We start from the raw sequence: 11,293 nt of genomic DNA, 5'->3' as shown, positions 1-11,293 counted from the left end.
CGGAGCGGCCGGTCCCGCCTCCAGCCCTTTTATAAGGGGAATGCAGGCGGCGCCAGCTTAGGTGTGAGCAGCTGCCCGAGTCGGTAGCTGGGCGACGAGGAGCTGGGAGCGGATTCACTGAGACACCGAGACCCTCAGAGGAGGTGAGAGAGCCAGGTCAGGCAAGAGGGAATCCCGGGCTGCGGCTCTGAGCTGAGCCGAGCGTGTCCGCGTGTGTGTCCGCGCACCTCCGTGGGTGTATGTCCGCAGCAGCGTGTGTGTACTGTGTTCACAGGTGAATGGCGTGCGTGGGTCCGTGCTTGGGGCTCGGTTTTGCGCACACCCGAGTCTATATGTGCGCGTGGGACAGGGGCCAGGATGTGTCGGAGATTCCGGGCGGGGAGAGGGAGCACTAATTTCAGAGATCCCCGCCACGCTCCCTCCGCTTGAAGCTCAGCTGGGGCGAGGGACGGCGTGGACCGGGCGGAGGGTGAGCTCGGGGCCCCAGGCTTGGTGCGCTTGCGGCGTGGGGATGAAGCCCTGTCCGCGGAGGGGTCCGGGAGGGGTGGGGAAAGCCGAGCCGAGCAGGTTCATCTGGGATCCGCTCCCGGGCGGCTCTCGGATCCAATCGGTGCCATCCCGGCCCAGAACCGAGGTCTGGGTCCCCAACGCTGCCGTGTCCGCCAATAGGCTGGGCGCTGAGGTCAGCGCGGGCTGTGTCTCCGGCCCTTGGGAACGTGTCGGGACACGTCCCTTAAGGGCTAGCGAGGAGGTGACTCACGGTGACAAGAAGACCCCAGGGAACGGGGCCGGGTGAGGTCAGATCCCCGTCAGGGCTGGGAGACGGCGGCTCCTCCAGAAGTCCCCTTCCCTGCCTCTCCACGGTCTCTGTCCCCCCATCAGCACAGTGACCTATTTGGCTGGCACAGAGTGTTCCCAGGGAAGCCGGGACACCAGGAGGTCCAGGACCGGGTGTCCGGTCCCCGCCCCGCGGCGCGCCCTCGAGGACCCGGAGCCGCGGCCCGGCGCTGAGTGGCCTTGCGCCAGCCAGTCAGTTAGGGAAGCACATAAACCGGACCTACGTCTCTCCCACCGCTGCCGGGAGAACCCCGGCCCAGCCTGCCCTTGGGTCGGACGGACGGATTCAGGGGCGGGGGCCGAGCCCTGCTCTGCGGGGCGGCGGGGCACACAGCCCCCGCCAAGGGAGGAAGGGGGTGAGGGGTCGTGTCTTTGAGGGATGGGGCTTCGGGGTGCGACGCCGCTCCAGACCTCCGTCGCCTGCATTCGGGGGCTCCGGGCGCCCCCAACCTAGTCCAGAATTCCCTCTCCGAGGGCGACACGGTTGAGCAGGAGGGCGAGTCGCCCTTCGGGCGCCGCCGCCCAGCGCGGACCACGGTGCGTCCGCCTTGTCTGCCTTGTCAGGGGCCCCCGGGGACACGCGCCCTCCCCGTGGGGACGAGAATCTTGGAACTGGTTTGGTACTTTAGGGCACCCAGGCAGCTCCCTCCTTCCTTCCCTTCCTCCACGTTGCGTTTCGGGGAGGACTTAAGAGCGGTTTTGTTTTCGTTGCTCCCGTCTATTTTTATTTTCCAGGGATCTGACTCATCCCCTGCTTTGGGCGTGGAGATAAGGTGGAGGGACCAGATCTCGGCGCGCCTGTGCTTGCGGTGTGTGTGTGTGTGTGTGCGCGCGCGCGCGTGTGTGTCACAAGAGACGGCGCGAGAGCGCGCGGTTTCCCAACAGTGGCGGGGGTTTTGGAAGCCTAGCTGGCTCAGCGTGACGTGTTCGCGGCTCCCGCTCCCCCTCCCGCTCCCCCTCCTCACCCTGGGGTGACGTGCAGCCGGAGTGGAAGCGAAGTTTTGGCGGGCTGGGAGCTCTTTGCAGGAAACTGACTCATCACTACTCCCTGCCGCTGTCCCAGGCTCTGCCCACGCACCTCCCATCCCGCGCGTGATTTCCTGTAGACCAGCGCCCCCTTCTGGCCCCAGCGCTAATAGCAAACACGCCTTCCCGCGGAAGGAGGCTTCACCCGCCTTTGCTTCCCGCCGCTATTCCAGTGCTGATCTGAGGTCGCTCCCCCGCCTCTTAAAAAGAGTACCCTATTGGTTCAGCAGTGTTTACTGAGAGCTAACCATTTATTTGAGTATGAAAATATGGTTGAAGTCGAAGGCAGGAAGGCCAACAAAGGAAGCTATTCTCAGTTACTTGTTTGTAAAACAAGGGTTTTTGTTTGTTTTCTCAGGTGGGAGTTATAATAATGGGCATGAGAGAAGATTTTGGTGGGGAGCCTATGAGAGCCATAAGGGAAGGGGTAGCAGAAGTAGAGAGGGTCCCTGCCTGGATTCTGGTCCCATCTTCAGCTCCTAGAAGCTAGGGAATATCCAGCTCCCTGATAAAGCCCTAGGTGGGCTTCTCCTCCATGTACCAATGAAGAACTGAGATCCATAGTGTCTATTCAGGACATTCTGTGTGTCCCCTCTTGGCTGGTACCCCAAACATGCCCATCTGGAGAGCTGTCAAACATTTGAATTTAATTGGTCTGGGGAAGGAGGGGCCTGTCAGTCTACATTTTGAAAAAGCTCAAGTGGCTCTCTGGTTAAGAAACCTCAAAATTAGAGAGGGAGTAGGGTTCAACACCAGAGCACAGAACCCAGGGCATTCAGGCCTGGGTTCAAATCCTGGCTGTGCCACTTGTGAGCTGTGTGACCTTGGGGAAGTTACTTAACTTCTCTGCACCTTGGTTACCTCTTCGGTAAAAGAGCTAATGTACTCACTTTTTCAGAAAATTAATATTTGTAAACTTCTTAGAACAGGCCTTGGCACATAAAATATAAAAATAAATCTCAATCCTTCCCTGAAGAGAGTGAGCAAAGGTTATTTGTGGGCTTTGCCCACTGCACTATGTTACCCCTCTCTATGTGGCAGTGGCCCTTGATCCTTTTAACTGTGTGGTTTTGGGGCAAGTCTCATAACTCCTGCCCTTTTAACTTGATCTGAGGTCACCTAGTGCCTCCCCTCCCCTATCAGCTAAGACATTGCGTTGAGGGCTCCACTCACTGTGAGAGGTGGAGTGTGGAGGGGTAGGTGTGGTGTGGGTTCAGGGCTTCCTGTCCCAGGAGGTCACGCAGCAGAACTTTCACCCTCAGAGCCTGAAAAGCAGGACTTGTCCCCAGAAAACCCAGTCCCTGTCAAGGTCGTGCAGGAGCTCATCCTGGAGTCAGGCCGGAGCAGGGCAGGTAGGTGCCAGCACTCCCTCACGGGCAAACTCATCCTTAGTTTTCCCTCTCCTGACGTGGGAGGAGAGGAACCAGGTAGACGGGTGCCTTTAATTTTCTTTGCCTGAAAAATGGGTTCTTTGGATGCAGGCAAAATGGGGCAGGGGCTTCCATGTTGTCTAGACTTCAGGTCACCTCATGTGCCTGGCAGGATGTGGCTCAGCCTGGGAGAAGTCATCTCCCTGCCCTGCCCTGCCTAGTTGCTCCTCACCCCCAGGCTGCCTGCATGATGACATCCTTGGGAAAGGCCCTCAGCGCACAACACCTGTCAGCTGCTGTCTGAAGGAGGCAGTGGCCCAGGTGGAGTGATGGGGAGGAGCTCAGGCAGAACTAAAGGCAGAGAGAAATAATAATAATATTTTCCAAGCACTTCTATATACTAGGTACTGCTCTAAGCACATTATCTACATTAACTCAGTTAATCCTCACATCTGTCCTCTGAGACATTCACTATTGCTGTCTCCATTTTATAGATGAGGAAAATAGAGCCCAGAGAAGTGAAGCCACTTGTCCAGGTTCACCCAGCAGAGCCTGGATTCCAACCCAGGTGGCCTGGTTCCAGAGCCCTCACTTTTAACCACCAAGATACAGCCTCCCAACTCTGTTCCATCTGCCTTGCCTGGAGGGACCCACGGATCAACTGCTTGAGCATGCTTCTACAGCCCTGCTTTAGACTTGCATGCAGTCCCATTTTACAGATGAGGAAATTGAGGCCGAAAGACGTTAAGTGACTTTTTTAAAGTTGAGATAGTAAGTGGCAGAGCTAGGACTAGAACCCAGGTGTTTTTATTTTTATTTATTCATTTTTTTAGAAGATGTTGGGGGTAGGAGTTTATTAATTAATTTATTTATCTTTGCTGTGTTGGGTCTTCGTTTCTGTGCGAGGGCTTTCTCTAGTTGTGGCAAGCGAGGCCACTCTTCGCGGTGCGCGGGCCTCTCACTATCGCGGCCTCTCCCGTTGCGGAGCACAGGCTCCAGACGCGCAGGCTCAGTAGTTGTGGCTCACAGGCTTAGTTGCTCTGCAGCATGTGGGATCCTCTCAGACCAGGGCTCGAACCTGTGTCCCCTGCATTAGCAGGCAGATTCTCAACCACTGCGCCACCAGGGAAGCCCTAGAACCCAGGTGTTTTTTACCCCAAAGTCCAGGGTGGTTTTAAGTAGCTGAGCAGGATTACTCCACATGAGCATCTAGATGGAGGGTTTCAGGAGGCTCGAGGAGCTGTCCATTTACTTGGGAATTGACCTCCTGGCCAGGTCTGGGGTTAGGAAACTGCTGGACTCTGGCAATTCACACAGACTTGGGGCATTCACACCCATGAGGGACACCTCAGGGGGGAAAACAAATTCATTTTACCTGATAATACCTGGTGGTAAACAGGACCCTGATCCCTGCTATTGCAATAAACCTGCCTTTGTTGACATACATAAACTTGCCCTTCAGCTGCCTGCTTCCCCAGTGACCTTGGGGTGCCAGGCTGGCTGAGCTCTGCCCCAGCCCTGTGTGTGTTGCTGGGGTGTTGGGAGAGCCTGTGGGAGGGAAGTGGGGGGAAATTAGCTGGAAGGAACCAGAGTGATCGTCTCACCTCACGTTCTAGTAGGAAGACCTCGCCTGAGGTTACAGAGTGAAGCACGGCCGGGTAAGGGAGGGTCTGATTTCTCCAGTGACCAGGGTCTTACTTGTGTTCCAGCTGCAGGCACCATGTCAGAGCCATCCAGGGATGCCCATCAGATCCCACGCGGCAGCAAGGCGTGCCGCCGCCTCTTTGGCCCGGTGGACAGTGAGCAGCTGCGCCGGGACTGCGACGCCCTGATGGCCAGCTGCGTGCAGGAGGCCCGAGATCGATGGAACTTCGACTTTGTCACCGAGACCCCTCTGGAGGGTGACTTCGCCTGGGAGCGCGTGAGGGGCCTTGGCCTGCCCAAGCTCTACCTGCCTGCAGGGCCCCGGGGGACCCGGGACGACCTGGGAGGGGGCAAGTGGCCGAGCACCTCATCTGCCCTGCTGCAGGGGACATCTCAGGAGGACCACGTGGACCTGTCACTGTCCTGCACGCTCGTGCCTCGCTCCCCAGAGCGGCCTGAGGGGTCCCCGGGAGGGCCGGGCACCTCCCAGGGACGAAAACGGCGACAGACCAGCATGACAGGTGAGGACAAGTGCAGAGAAGGATACTGCAAGGGATCAAGACTCCCAGAATTCATGGTGCAAGGGCTGAACTATCTGGCCCAGCTTCCTCATACCTCAGAGTGGGAAACAGGCCCAGAGAGGGGAAGTAACTTGCCTGAGGTCACACAGCTAGCCTGCTGCCAAGAACAACCAGCTAACATTTATTTGGAACATTGATTATATGCCAAGCCCTTTGCTAAGTTTCTAGATTTCTTTCAGTCCTTATAGCAATCCTATACCATAAGACATTATTGCCATCCTTCTGTAGGCAAAGAAACAAGGCCCAGAGAGGTAGAATGATTTGCCTAAGGTCCCGCAATGAATTTGCAGTGGAGAGAAAGCTAATGAGAATTTCCCGGCTGTCCTATTCAAACTTAACTCCCCTTCCCCAACACACATACACACCTCCAGCCCCCCTTCCCTGCCTATTTTTCTCTTTTTGACACTTTTTAAACTATCAACGGCTACTTCCTTATCTTGATATTGTCCATCTCCCCAACTAGGATATTATCTCCACAAGAAAGGAATCTGTAGCTCTGTTGTTCATTGCTGAATCCTCAGCACCTAGGATGGTATCTGACACATAGCAGGTGCTTGAGGAAAACTGAATGAATGATACTGACATTTGAACGCTAAGTATGCCAGGCCTTTGACCAAAGTCTTATGCCAGGCCTTCGACCAAAGTCTTTTTTTTTTTTAATTTTTTACTTTAAAATTTTATTATTATTACTGTTATTATTATTATTATTTTTTGGCTTCACCATGCACGGCTTGCAGGATCTTAGTTCACTGACCAAGGATTGGACCCGGGCCCTTGGCAGTGAAAGTGTGGAATCCTAACCACTGGACCGCCAGGGAATTCCCCATCAACCAAAGTCTTTTAGAGAGCATTTCATTTAATCCTCAGAGCACCATACCCGTGTTATCCTCATTTTATAGGTGAGGAAAATGAGGCTTGGAGAGATGCAGCCAAGAATTCCACAGCTAATTTGCAGCTGGGTCAGAACTAATACTGATAATGATAATAATAATAATAGCTAACTTTATACAGCCCAGGCATTGTGCAGAACATTTTTCATGGATTATCTAATGCAATCCCCAGAGCAGTGCTCTCCGATAGAACTCTGTAAAGATGCAAATGTCCAGTGCCGCTGGCCACACATGGCCGCCAAGTACTTGACATCTGGCTAGTGTGACCGAGGAATTGAATTTTGCATTTTGTTTAACGTTAGTTAATTTAAATAACCACATAGGATTAGTGGCTACTGTATAGGGCAGCTTGCCTTACAGCCGGCCCATGGGCGTAGGTCCTATTATTAATCACATCTGTGAAGTACGGTGGGATGCTCTGGAAATGCTCCTCTGGGAGATGGGCCAGAAGTTGCCACAGTTCTTCCCTGGACTTGGCAGTGTGTCCCTCTGGCCCTGGGGAGGGGTCCCTGGCCCCTCTGCAGTTTGCCTTGGATGGGTGGTTCTGCTGGGCCCTCTTCCTCCTGGCCTGGCTGACTTCTGTTCTCTCTCCTCAGATTTCTATCACTCTAAACGCCGGCTGATCAGCTCCAAGAGGAAGCCCTAACCCAGCCGCTGGAAGCTAGGTCATCCTGGAAACAAGGGGGCCACTGTAGGCCTCTTCTACATCTTTTGCCTGATTCCTTCAGTTTGTGTGTCTTAATTATTATTTGTGTTTTAATTTAAACTCCTCCTCATGTATATACCCTGCTTGCCCCCACCCTCCTCAGACCCCCAGCCTCTGGCATTAGAATTATTTAAAAAAAAATTAGGTAGCAGAAAACTAGGCTTATTAGAGTGCTAGGTATTTTTATTATGTGAACTCTTATTTAAGCCCTCCTCATCCTTTGCTGTCCATTTCCTCTCTCCCTGAGGTACGGTGAGGCTGGCACGACCCTCACCAGCTGGGTGGTACTCTCTGGAGGTACGTGGCTCCCTCCCCTCACCGTCTGATGAGTATTACAAAATTCTACCCCTTTCCCGCATTCTCAGACCTGAATTCCTTATAATTTGAGAAGTGAACAGATAGCACTTTGAAGGGGACCCAACAGAGTGGGGAGCATCATCGAAACTTTGAGGTCCCCTCACTCCCCTCGAAGGTTGGGCAGGGTGACCTTGAAGTGGGCACAGCCTGGAACAGGCCTGGGGATTTGATACCCTTGTGGCCCTTGATAACCCCCTCGGTCCCGTGAAGGTGTGGGGAAGGTCGGGTCCCGTAGCAGACCACCCCACCTCCCCTCCACCCGTGGGGGAGCCGGCCTCAGTGTTTGGCTTCGCCTTCCCCTGCACTTTTCTAGGGGCCCCAGAGGCCCCTCTTTCCCAGTTGGGCTCTCAGTCCCTCTCTGCTCCTCTCCCTTCCTCCATGTCCTTTCCCTTTTGTACCTTCTCAGCCCTGGGTGGCAACTCCGGGGTGCCTGTCCCCCAACTCAGTGGACTGGAAGGGGAAGGGGCACGCTAGAAGTAGGGTTCCCCAGTTCTACCTCAGGCAGCTCAAGCAGTGACCACCCCCTCCTCTTAGCTCTTGGGATGGTGGTCCTGGATGGTCAGACAGGCCTCCTTGAATGGGGATCTCTCTGTGTGAGGGGTATGTGGGTGAGAAGCAGGAGGGAGATTGTGACACCAGCCCCTGGAACTCATCCAAGGACGTTTTCCATTTGCCCCACCCCTCCCCCATTTCATTGCACTTTGAATAGCAACTGAACAAGGAGTTAGGTGTTTTATGATGGCGGGAGTAGAGGCTATGGATAGGGCACACTAAGTGGGTGGATATGGGCCCGGGAGCTGTGAGTTGTTGTCTTTCCTGGCACTGAACCACTTGGTGGCTCTGACCCCAGACACCTTCCAGCTCCTGTAACATCCTGGCCTGGACTGTTTTCTCCTGGCTCCCATATGTCCTGGTTCTTCTGTCTCCACCTAGACTGTAAACCTCTCAAGGGCAGAGAATAAGTCCTGTACTGCCCTGTGTCCTTCAAAGCCCCTCCCACAGTGCTGGATATACAGTAGGTGCTCAATAAATATTTCTGGTGACTTCACTTGTAATATTACTGTTGTCGTCAATATACCTTGTTATTTATAAGAACAAGTAGGTGGAGGTTTTTTGGATTTTTTTTTTTTTTTTTTTTTTTTTTTTTTTTGCTGTACGCAGGCCTCTCACTGCTGTGGCCTCTCCCGTCACGGAGCACAGGCTCCGGATGCGCAGGCTCAGCGGCCATGGCTCACGGGCCCAGCCACTCTGCGGCATGTGGGATCTTCCCGGACCGGGGCACGAACCCGTGTCCCCTGCATCAGCAGGCGGACTCTCAACCACTGCGCCACCAGGGAAGCCCTGGATTGTTTTTATAATTTAAAAAATTAAGCACTTAAATTTTAAAAATGCAGAAAGCTTAGCAAATAGAAAGACCAAGACTACAGAACAAAAAGCAGACAACAATAACAAAACAAAATAATAAATCATCACACCTCTGTAGAGTGCCACTGTCAACATTTTGGTTTCTTGTGTGTGTGGTTTTTTTAGTAAAGAATATATTGTTACTCATCAGGGAAATGCAAATTAAAACCACAATAAGATACACACCTACCAGAATGACTAAGATGAAAAAGACTGACAATGCCAAACGTTGGCAAGGATTTGGAGCAACTGGAACTCTTATACCTTCTGATGGAACTATAAACTATTTTAACTACTTTGGAAAACTCTTTGGCAATATCTCCTGAAGATGCCTTCCCTCATGCCTGCCCCGTGACCAGGAATTCTATTCTTAGGTTTGTTCTCAAGAGAAATGAGTACACATTTCTGCCAAAAGACATGTTCATAGCAGCATTATTCATAACAGAGCCAAACCAGAAACAACCTAAATGTCCATAACATAAGAAAAGATACATAAGTTGTGGTATCTGTATATAGTGGAATACTATATGACATTAAAAAGAACAAAGTACTCTTACTGCATCTTCTGATTACCTATTCATAGTTAACAACCCTAAGCCTTAGTAGCTTAAAACAATAATGATCTGTTCGCTCTGGATTGTGCAATTTGGTCAAGAACTACTTTTCAAATGCTGACTAATTCTCTGCTGTACAGGGCGTGGCTTTGCTCCAGAATCCTAGGGGTCTGAGATGAGGCTCTGCCTTTGGGGCTTTTGGAGACTTTACACTGTTTACTTATCGCCCATGGATATTTCTAGTATCGTGGGATATGCTGGGCCATACATCCCAAGCGCTTGCCCCATATCAAGGACCTATTGCAGAGCCTCTTTTGCTCTGGACTCCACTTAATCAAGTCATAGAGTATATGGGCTGGATCAGTATTTAGTATACTGCCTCCAAAATCCTTATTGGCCACCAGCGCTATGCCTCTTTTTAGTGGTAGGATGTCCACAGTATAATAACTTGTCCTTTACTATAGAGGGAGTGTCTCAGCATGCCCCAACTCATTTGACCATTTAAAACTTAACTAATGGGGCTTCCCTGGTGGCGCAGTGGTTAAGAAACTGTCTGCCAATGCAAGGGACACAGGTTCGAGCCCTGGCCCGGGAAGATCCCACATGCCGTGGAGCAACTAAGCCTGTGTGCCACAACTACTGAAGCCTGTGTGCCTAGAGTCTGCACTCCACAACAAGAGAAGCCACCGCAATGAGAAGCCTGTGCACCGCAACAGAGTAGCCCCCGCTCACCGCAACTAGAGAAAGCCCGCGCACAGCAACAAAGACCCAACACAGCCAAAACAAACAAATTTATTTTAAAAAAAAACTAACATGATAGGTTTCTGAATATTTGTGTGGAATGTGGTCATGACCCACTTTTTTTTTTTTTTTTTGGGTTTTGTTGGGCTTTGTCTTCGTTGCTGCCCGTGGGCTTTCTCTAGTTGTGGTGAGTGGGGTCTACTCTTTGTTGCAGTGCATGGGCTTCTCATCGTGGTGGCTTCTCTTGTTGCGGAGCACGGGCTCTAGGTGTGCAGACTTCAGTAGTTGTGGTGCGCAGGCTTCAGTAGTTGTGGCTCGTGGGCTCTAGAGCGCAGGCTTAGTAGTTGTGGCACATGGGCTTAGTTGCTCTGCGGCATGTGGGATCTTCCCGGACCAGGGCTCGAACCTGTGTCCCCTGCGTTAGCAGGCGGATTCTTAACCACTGTGCCACCAGGGAAGTCCTCATGACACACTTTTGATCTGCTTTTCTGATATGGATTGGAAAGAATGCATTGGCCGTATTATTAGCTTCTTACAGTCAGAGGCCGCGGAGACTATTCTAGTAAAGATACCATATCTGATATAATGGCTGCCATTAGGGCTGCCTCATGGATAATCATCAATCACCATGTTACATTTGGTTTCTGTAAGAGCAAGATGGGGGGTAGATTGGGAAACACTCTGTGTCCTTTACGTTTTTGAAGGTAGGACTAACCTTTGTAATTCCACCAGGGCTGTGGTCTTGCTTCTGATTTACTATCTTGACCAGTGGGATAACTTAAGAGACTGCTACTCAGTCCTTTCCCTAATGGCTCTTATTCCACAGATTAGGGAACCAATGTGAGGGTTCTGTTAGCTGCTAAGTACATCCACACCAATTTGCATTCAGGGGCTAGGAAATAGCCACAGACTCATTGGACCCATCGGACTCCGAGAGGGAGCCACGCTGCATGGCTGTGGGATCTTAGTTCCCCAACCAGGAATTGAACCCGAGCCCTCGGCAGTGAGAGCACAGAGCTCTAACCACTGGACTGCCAGGGAATTCCCCAGGATGTTTCATCGTGAATCAAGAGAGAGGCTTCAATAAACATTCTCTCTAGCCATCTTGTATTCCTCATCTCCCTCAGCCCCAGTCCCATACCCCTGAGATCTCTTCCATGTGTTTCCCTGTTCCTACCAATAC

The 11,293-nt window shown here is 52.2% G+C and overlaps 1 protein-coding gene across 2 annotated transcripts; it reads left to right on the top strand.

Annotated features, from left to right (window-relative positions):
- CDKN1A (cyclin dependent kinase inhibitor 1A) lies at positions 1-8,459 on the top strand. 2 transcript variants are annotated; one of them, XM_033864358.2, is made up of 3 exons: positions 1-143; positions 4,943-5,398; positions 6,945-8,459. In XM_033864358.2, the coding sequence occupies exons 2-3, from the start codon at positions 4,954-4,956 to the stop codon at positions 6,992-6,994; spliced, it is 495 nt and encodes a 164-aa protein (XP_033720249.1). In that variant the 5' UTR covers positions 1-143; positions 4,943-4,953; the 3' UTR covers positions 6,995-8,459. The 2 variants fall into 2 exon arrangements, with proteins under 2 accessions (XP_033720249.1, XP_033720250.1); XM_033864359.2 differs by having other exon boundaries at positions 28-156.
- Positions 8,460-11,293: the final 2,834 nt, after the last annotated feature.

The sequence above is a fragment of the Tursiops truncatus genome, chromosome 10 (genome assembly GCF_011762595.2).
Source record: "Tursiops truncatus isolate mTurTru1 chromosome 10, mTurTru1.mat.Y, whole genome shotgun sequence".
Classification (NCBI taxonomy): Eukaryota; Metazoa; Chordata; class Mammalia; order Artiodactyla; family Delphinidae; genus Tursiops; species Tursiops truncatus.
The sequence above is the reverse complement of the archived record's forward strand: the minus strand, read 5'-3'. Positions and strand labels throughout refer to the sequence as shown.

Excerpts from the sequence above, each read along its gene's own strand:
- CDKN1A (XM_033864358.2), top strand. The coding sequence starts at position 4,954 with ATGTCAGAGCCATCCAGGGATGCCCATCAGATCCCACGCGGCAGCAAG. Across the intron at positions 5,399-6,944 it reads GCGACAGACCAGCATGACAG|ATTTCTATCACTCTAAACGC; the intron begins GTGAGGACAAGT and ends CTCTCTCCTCAG.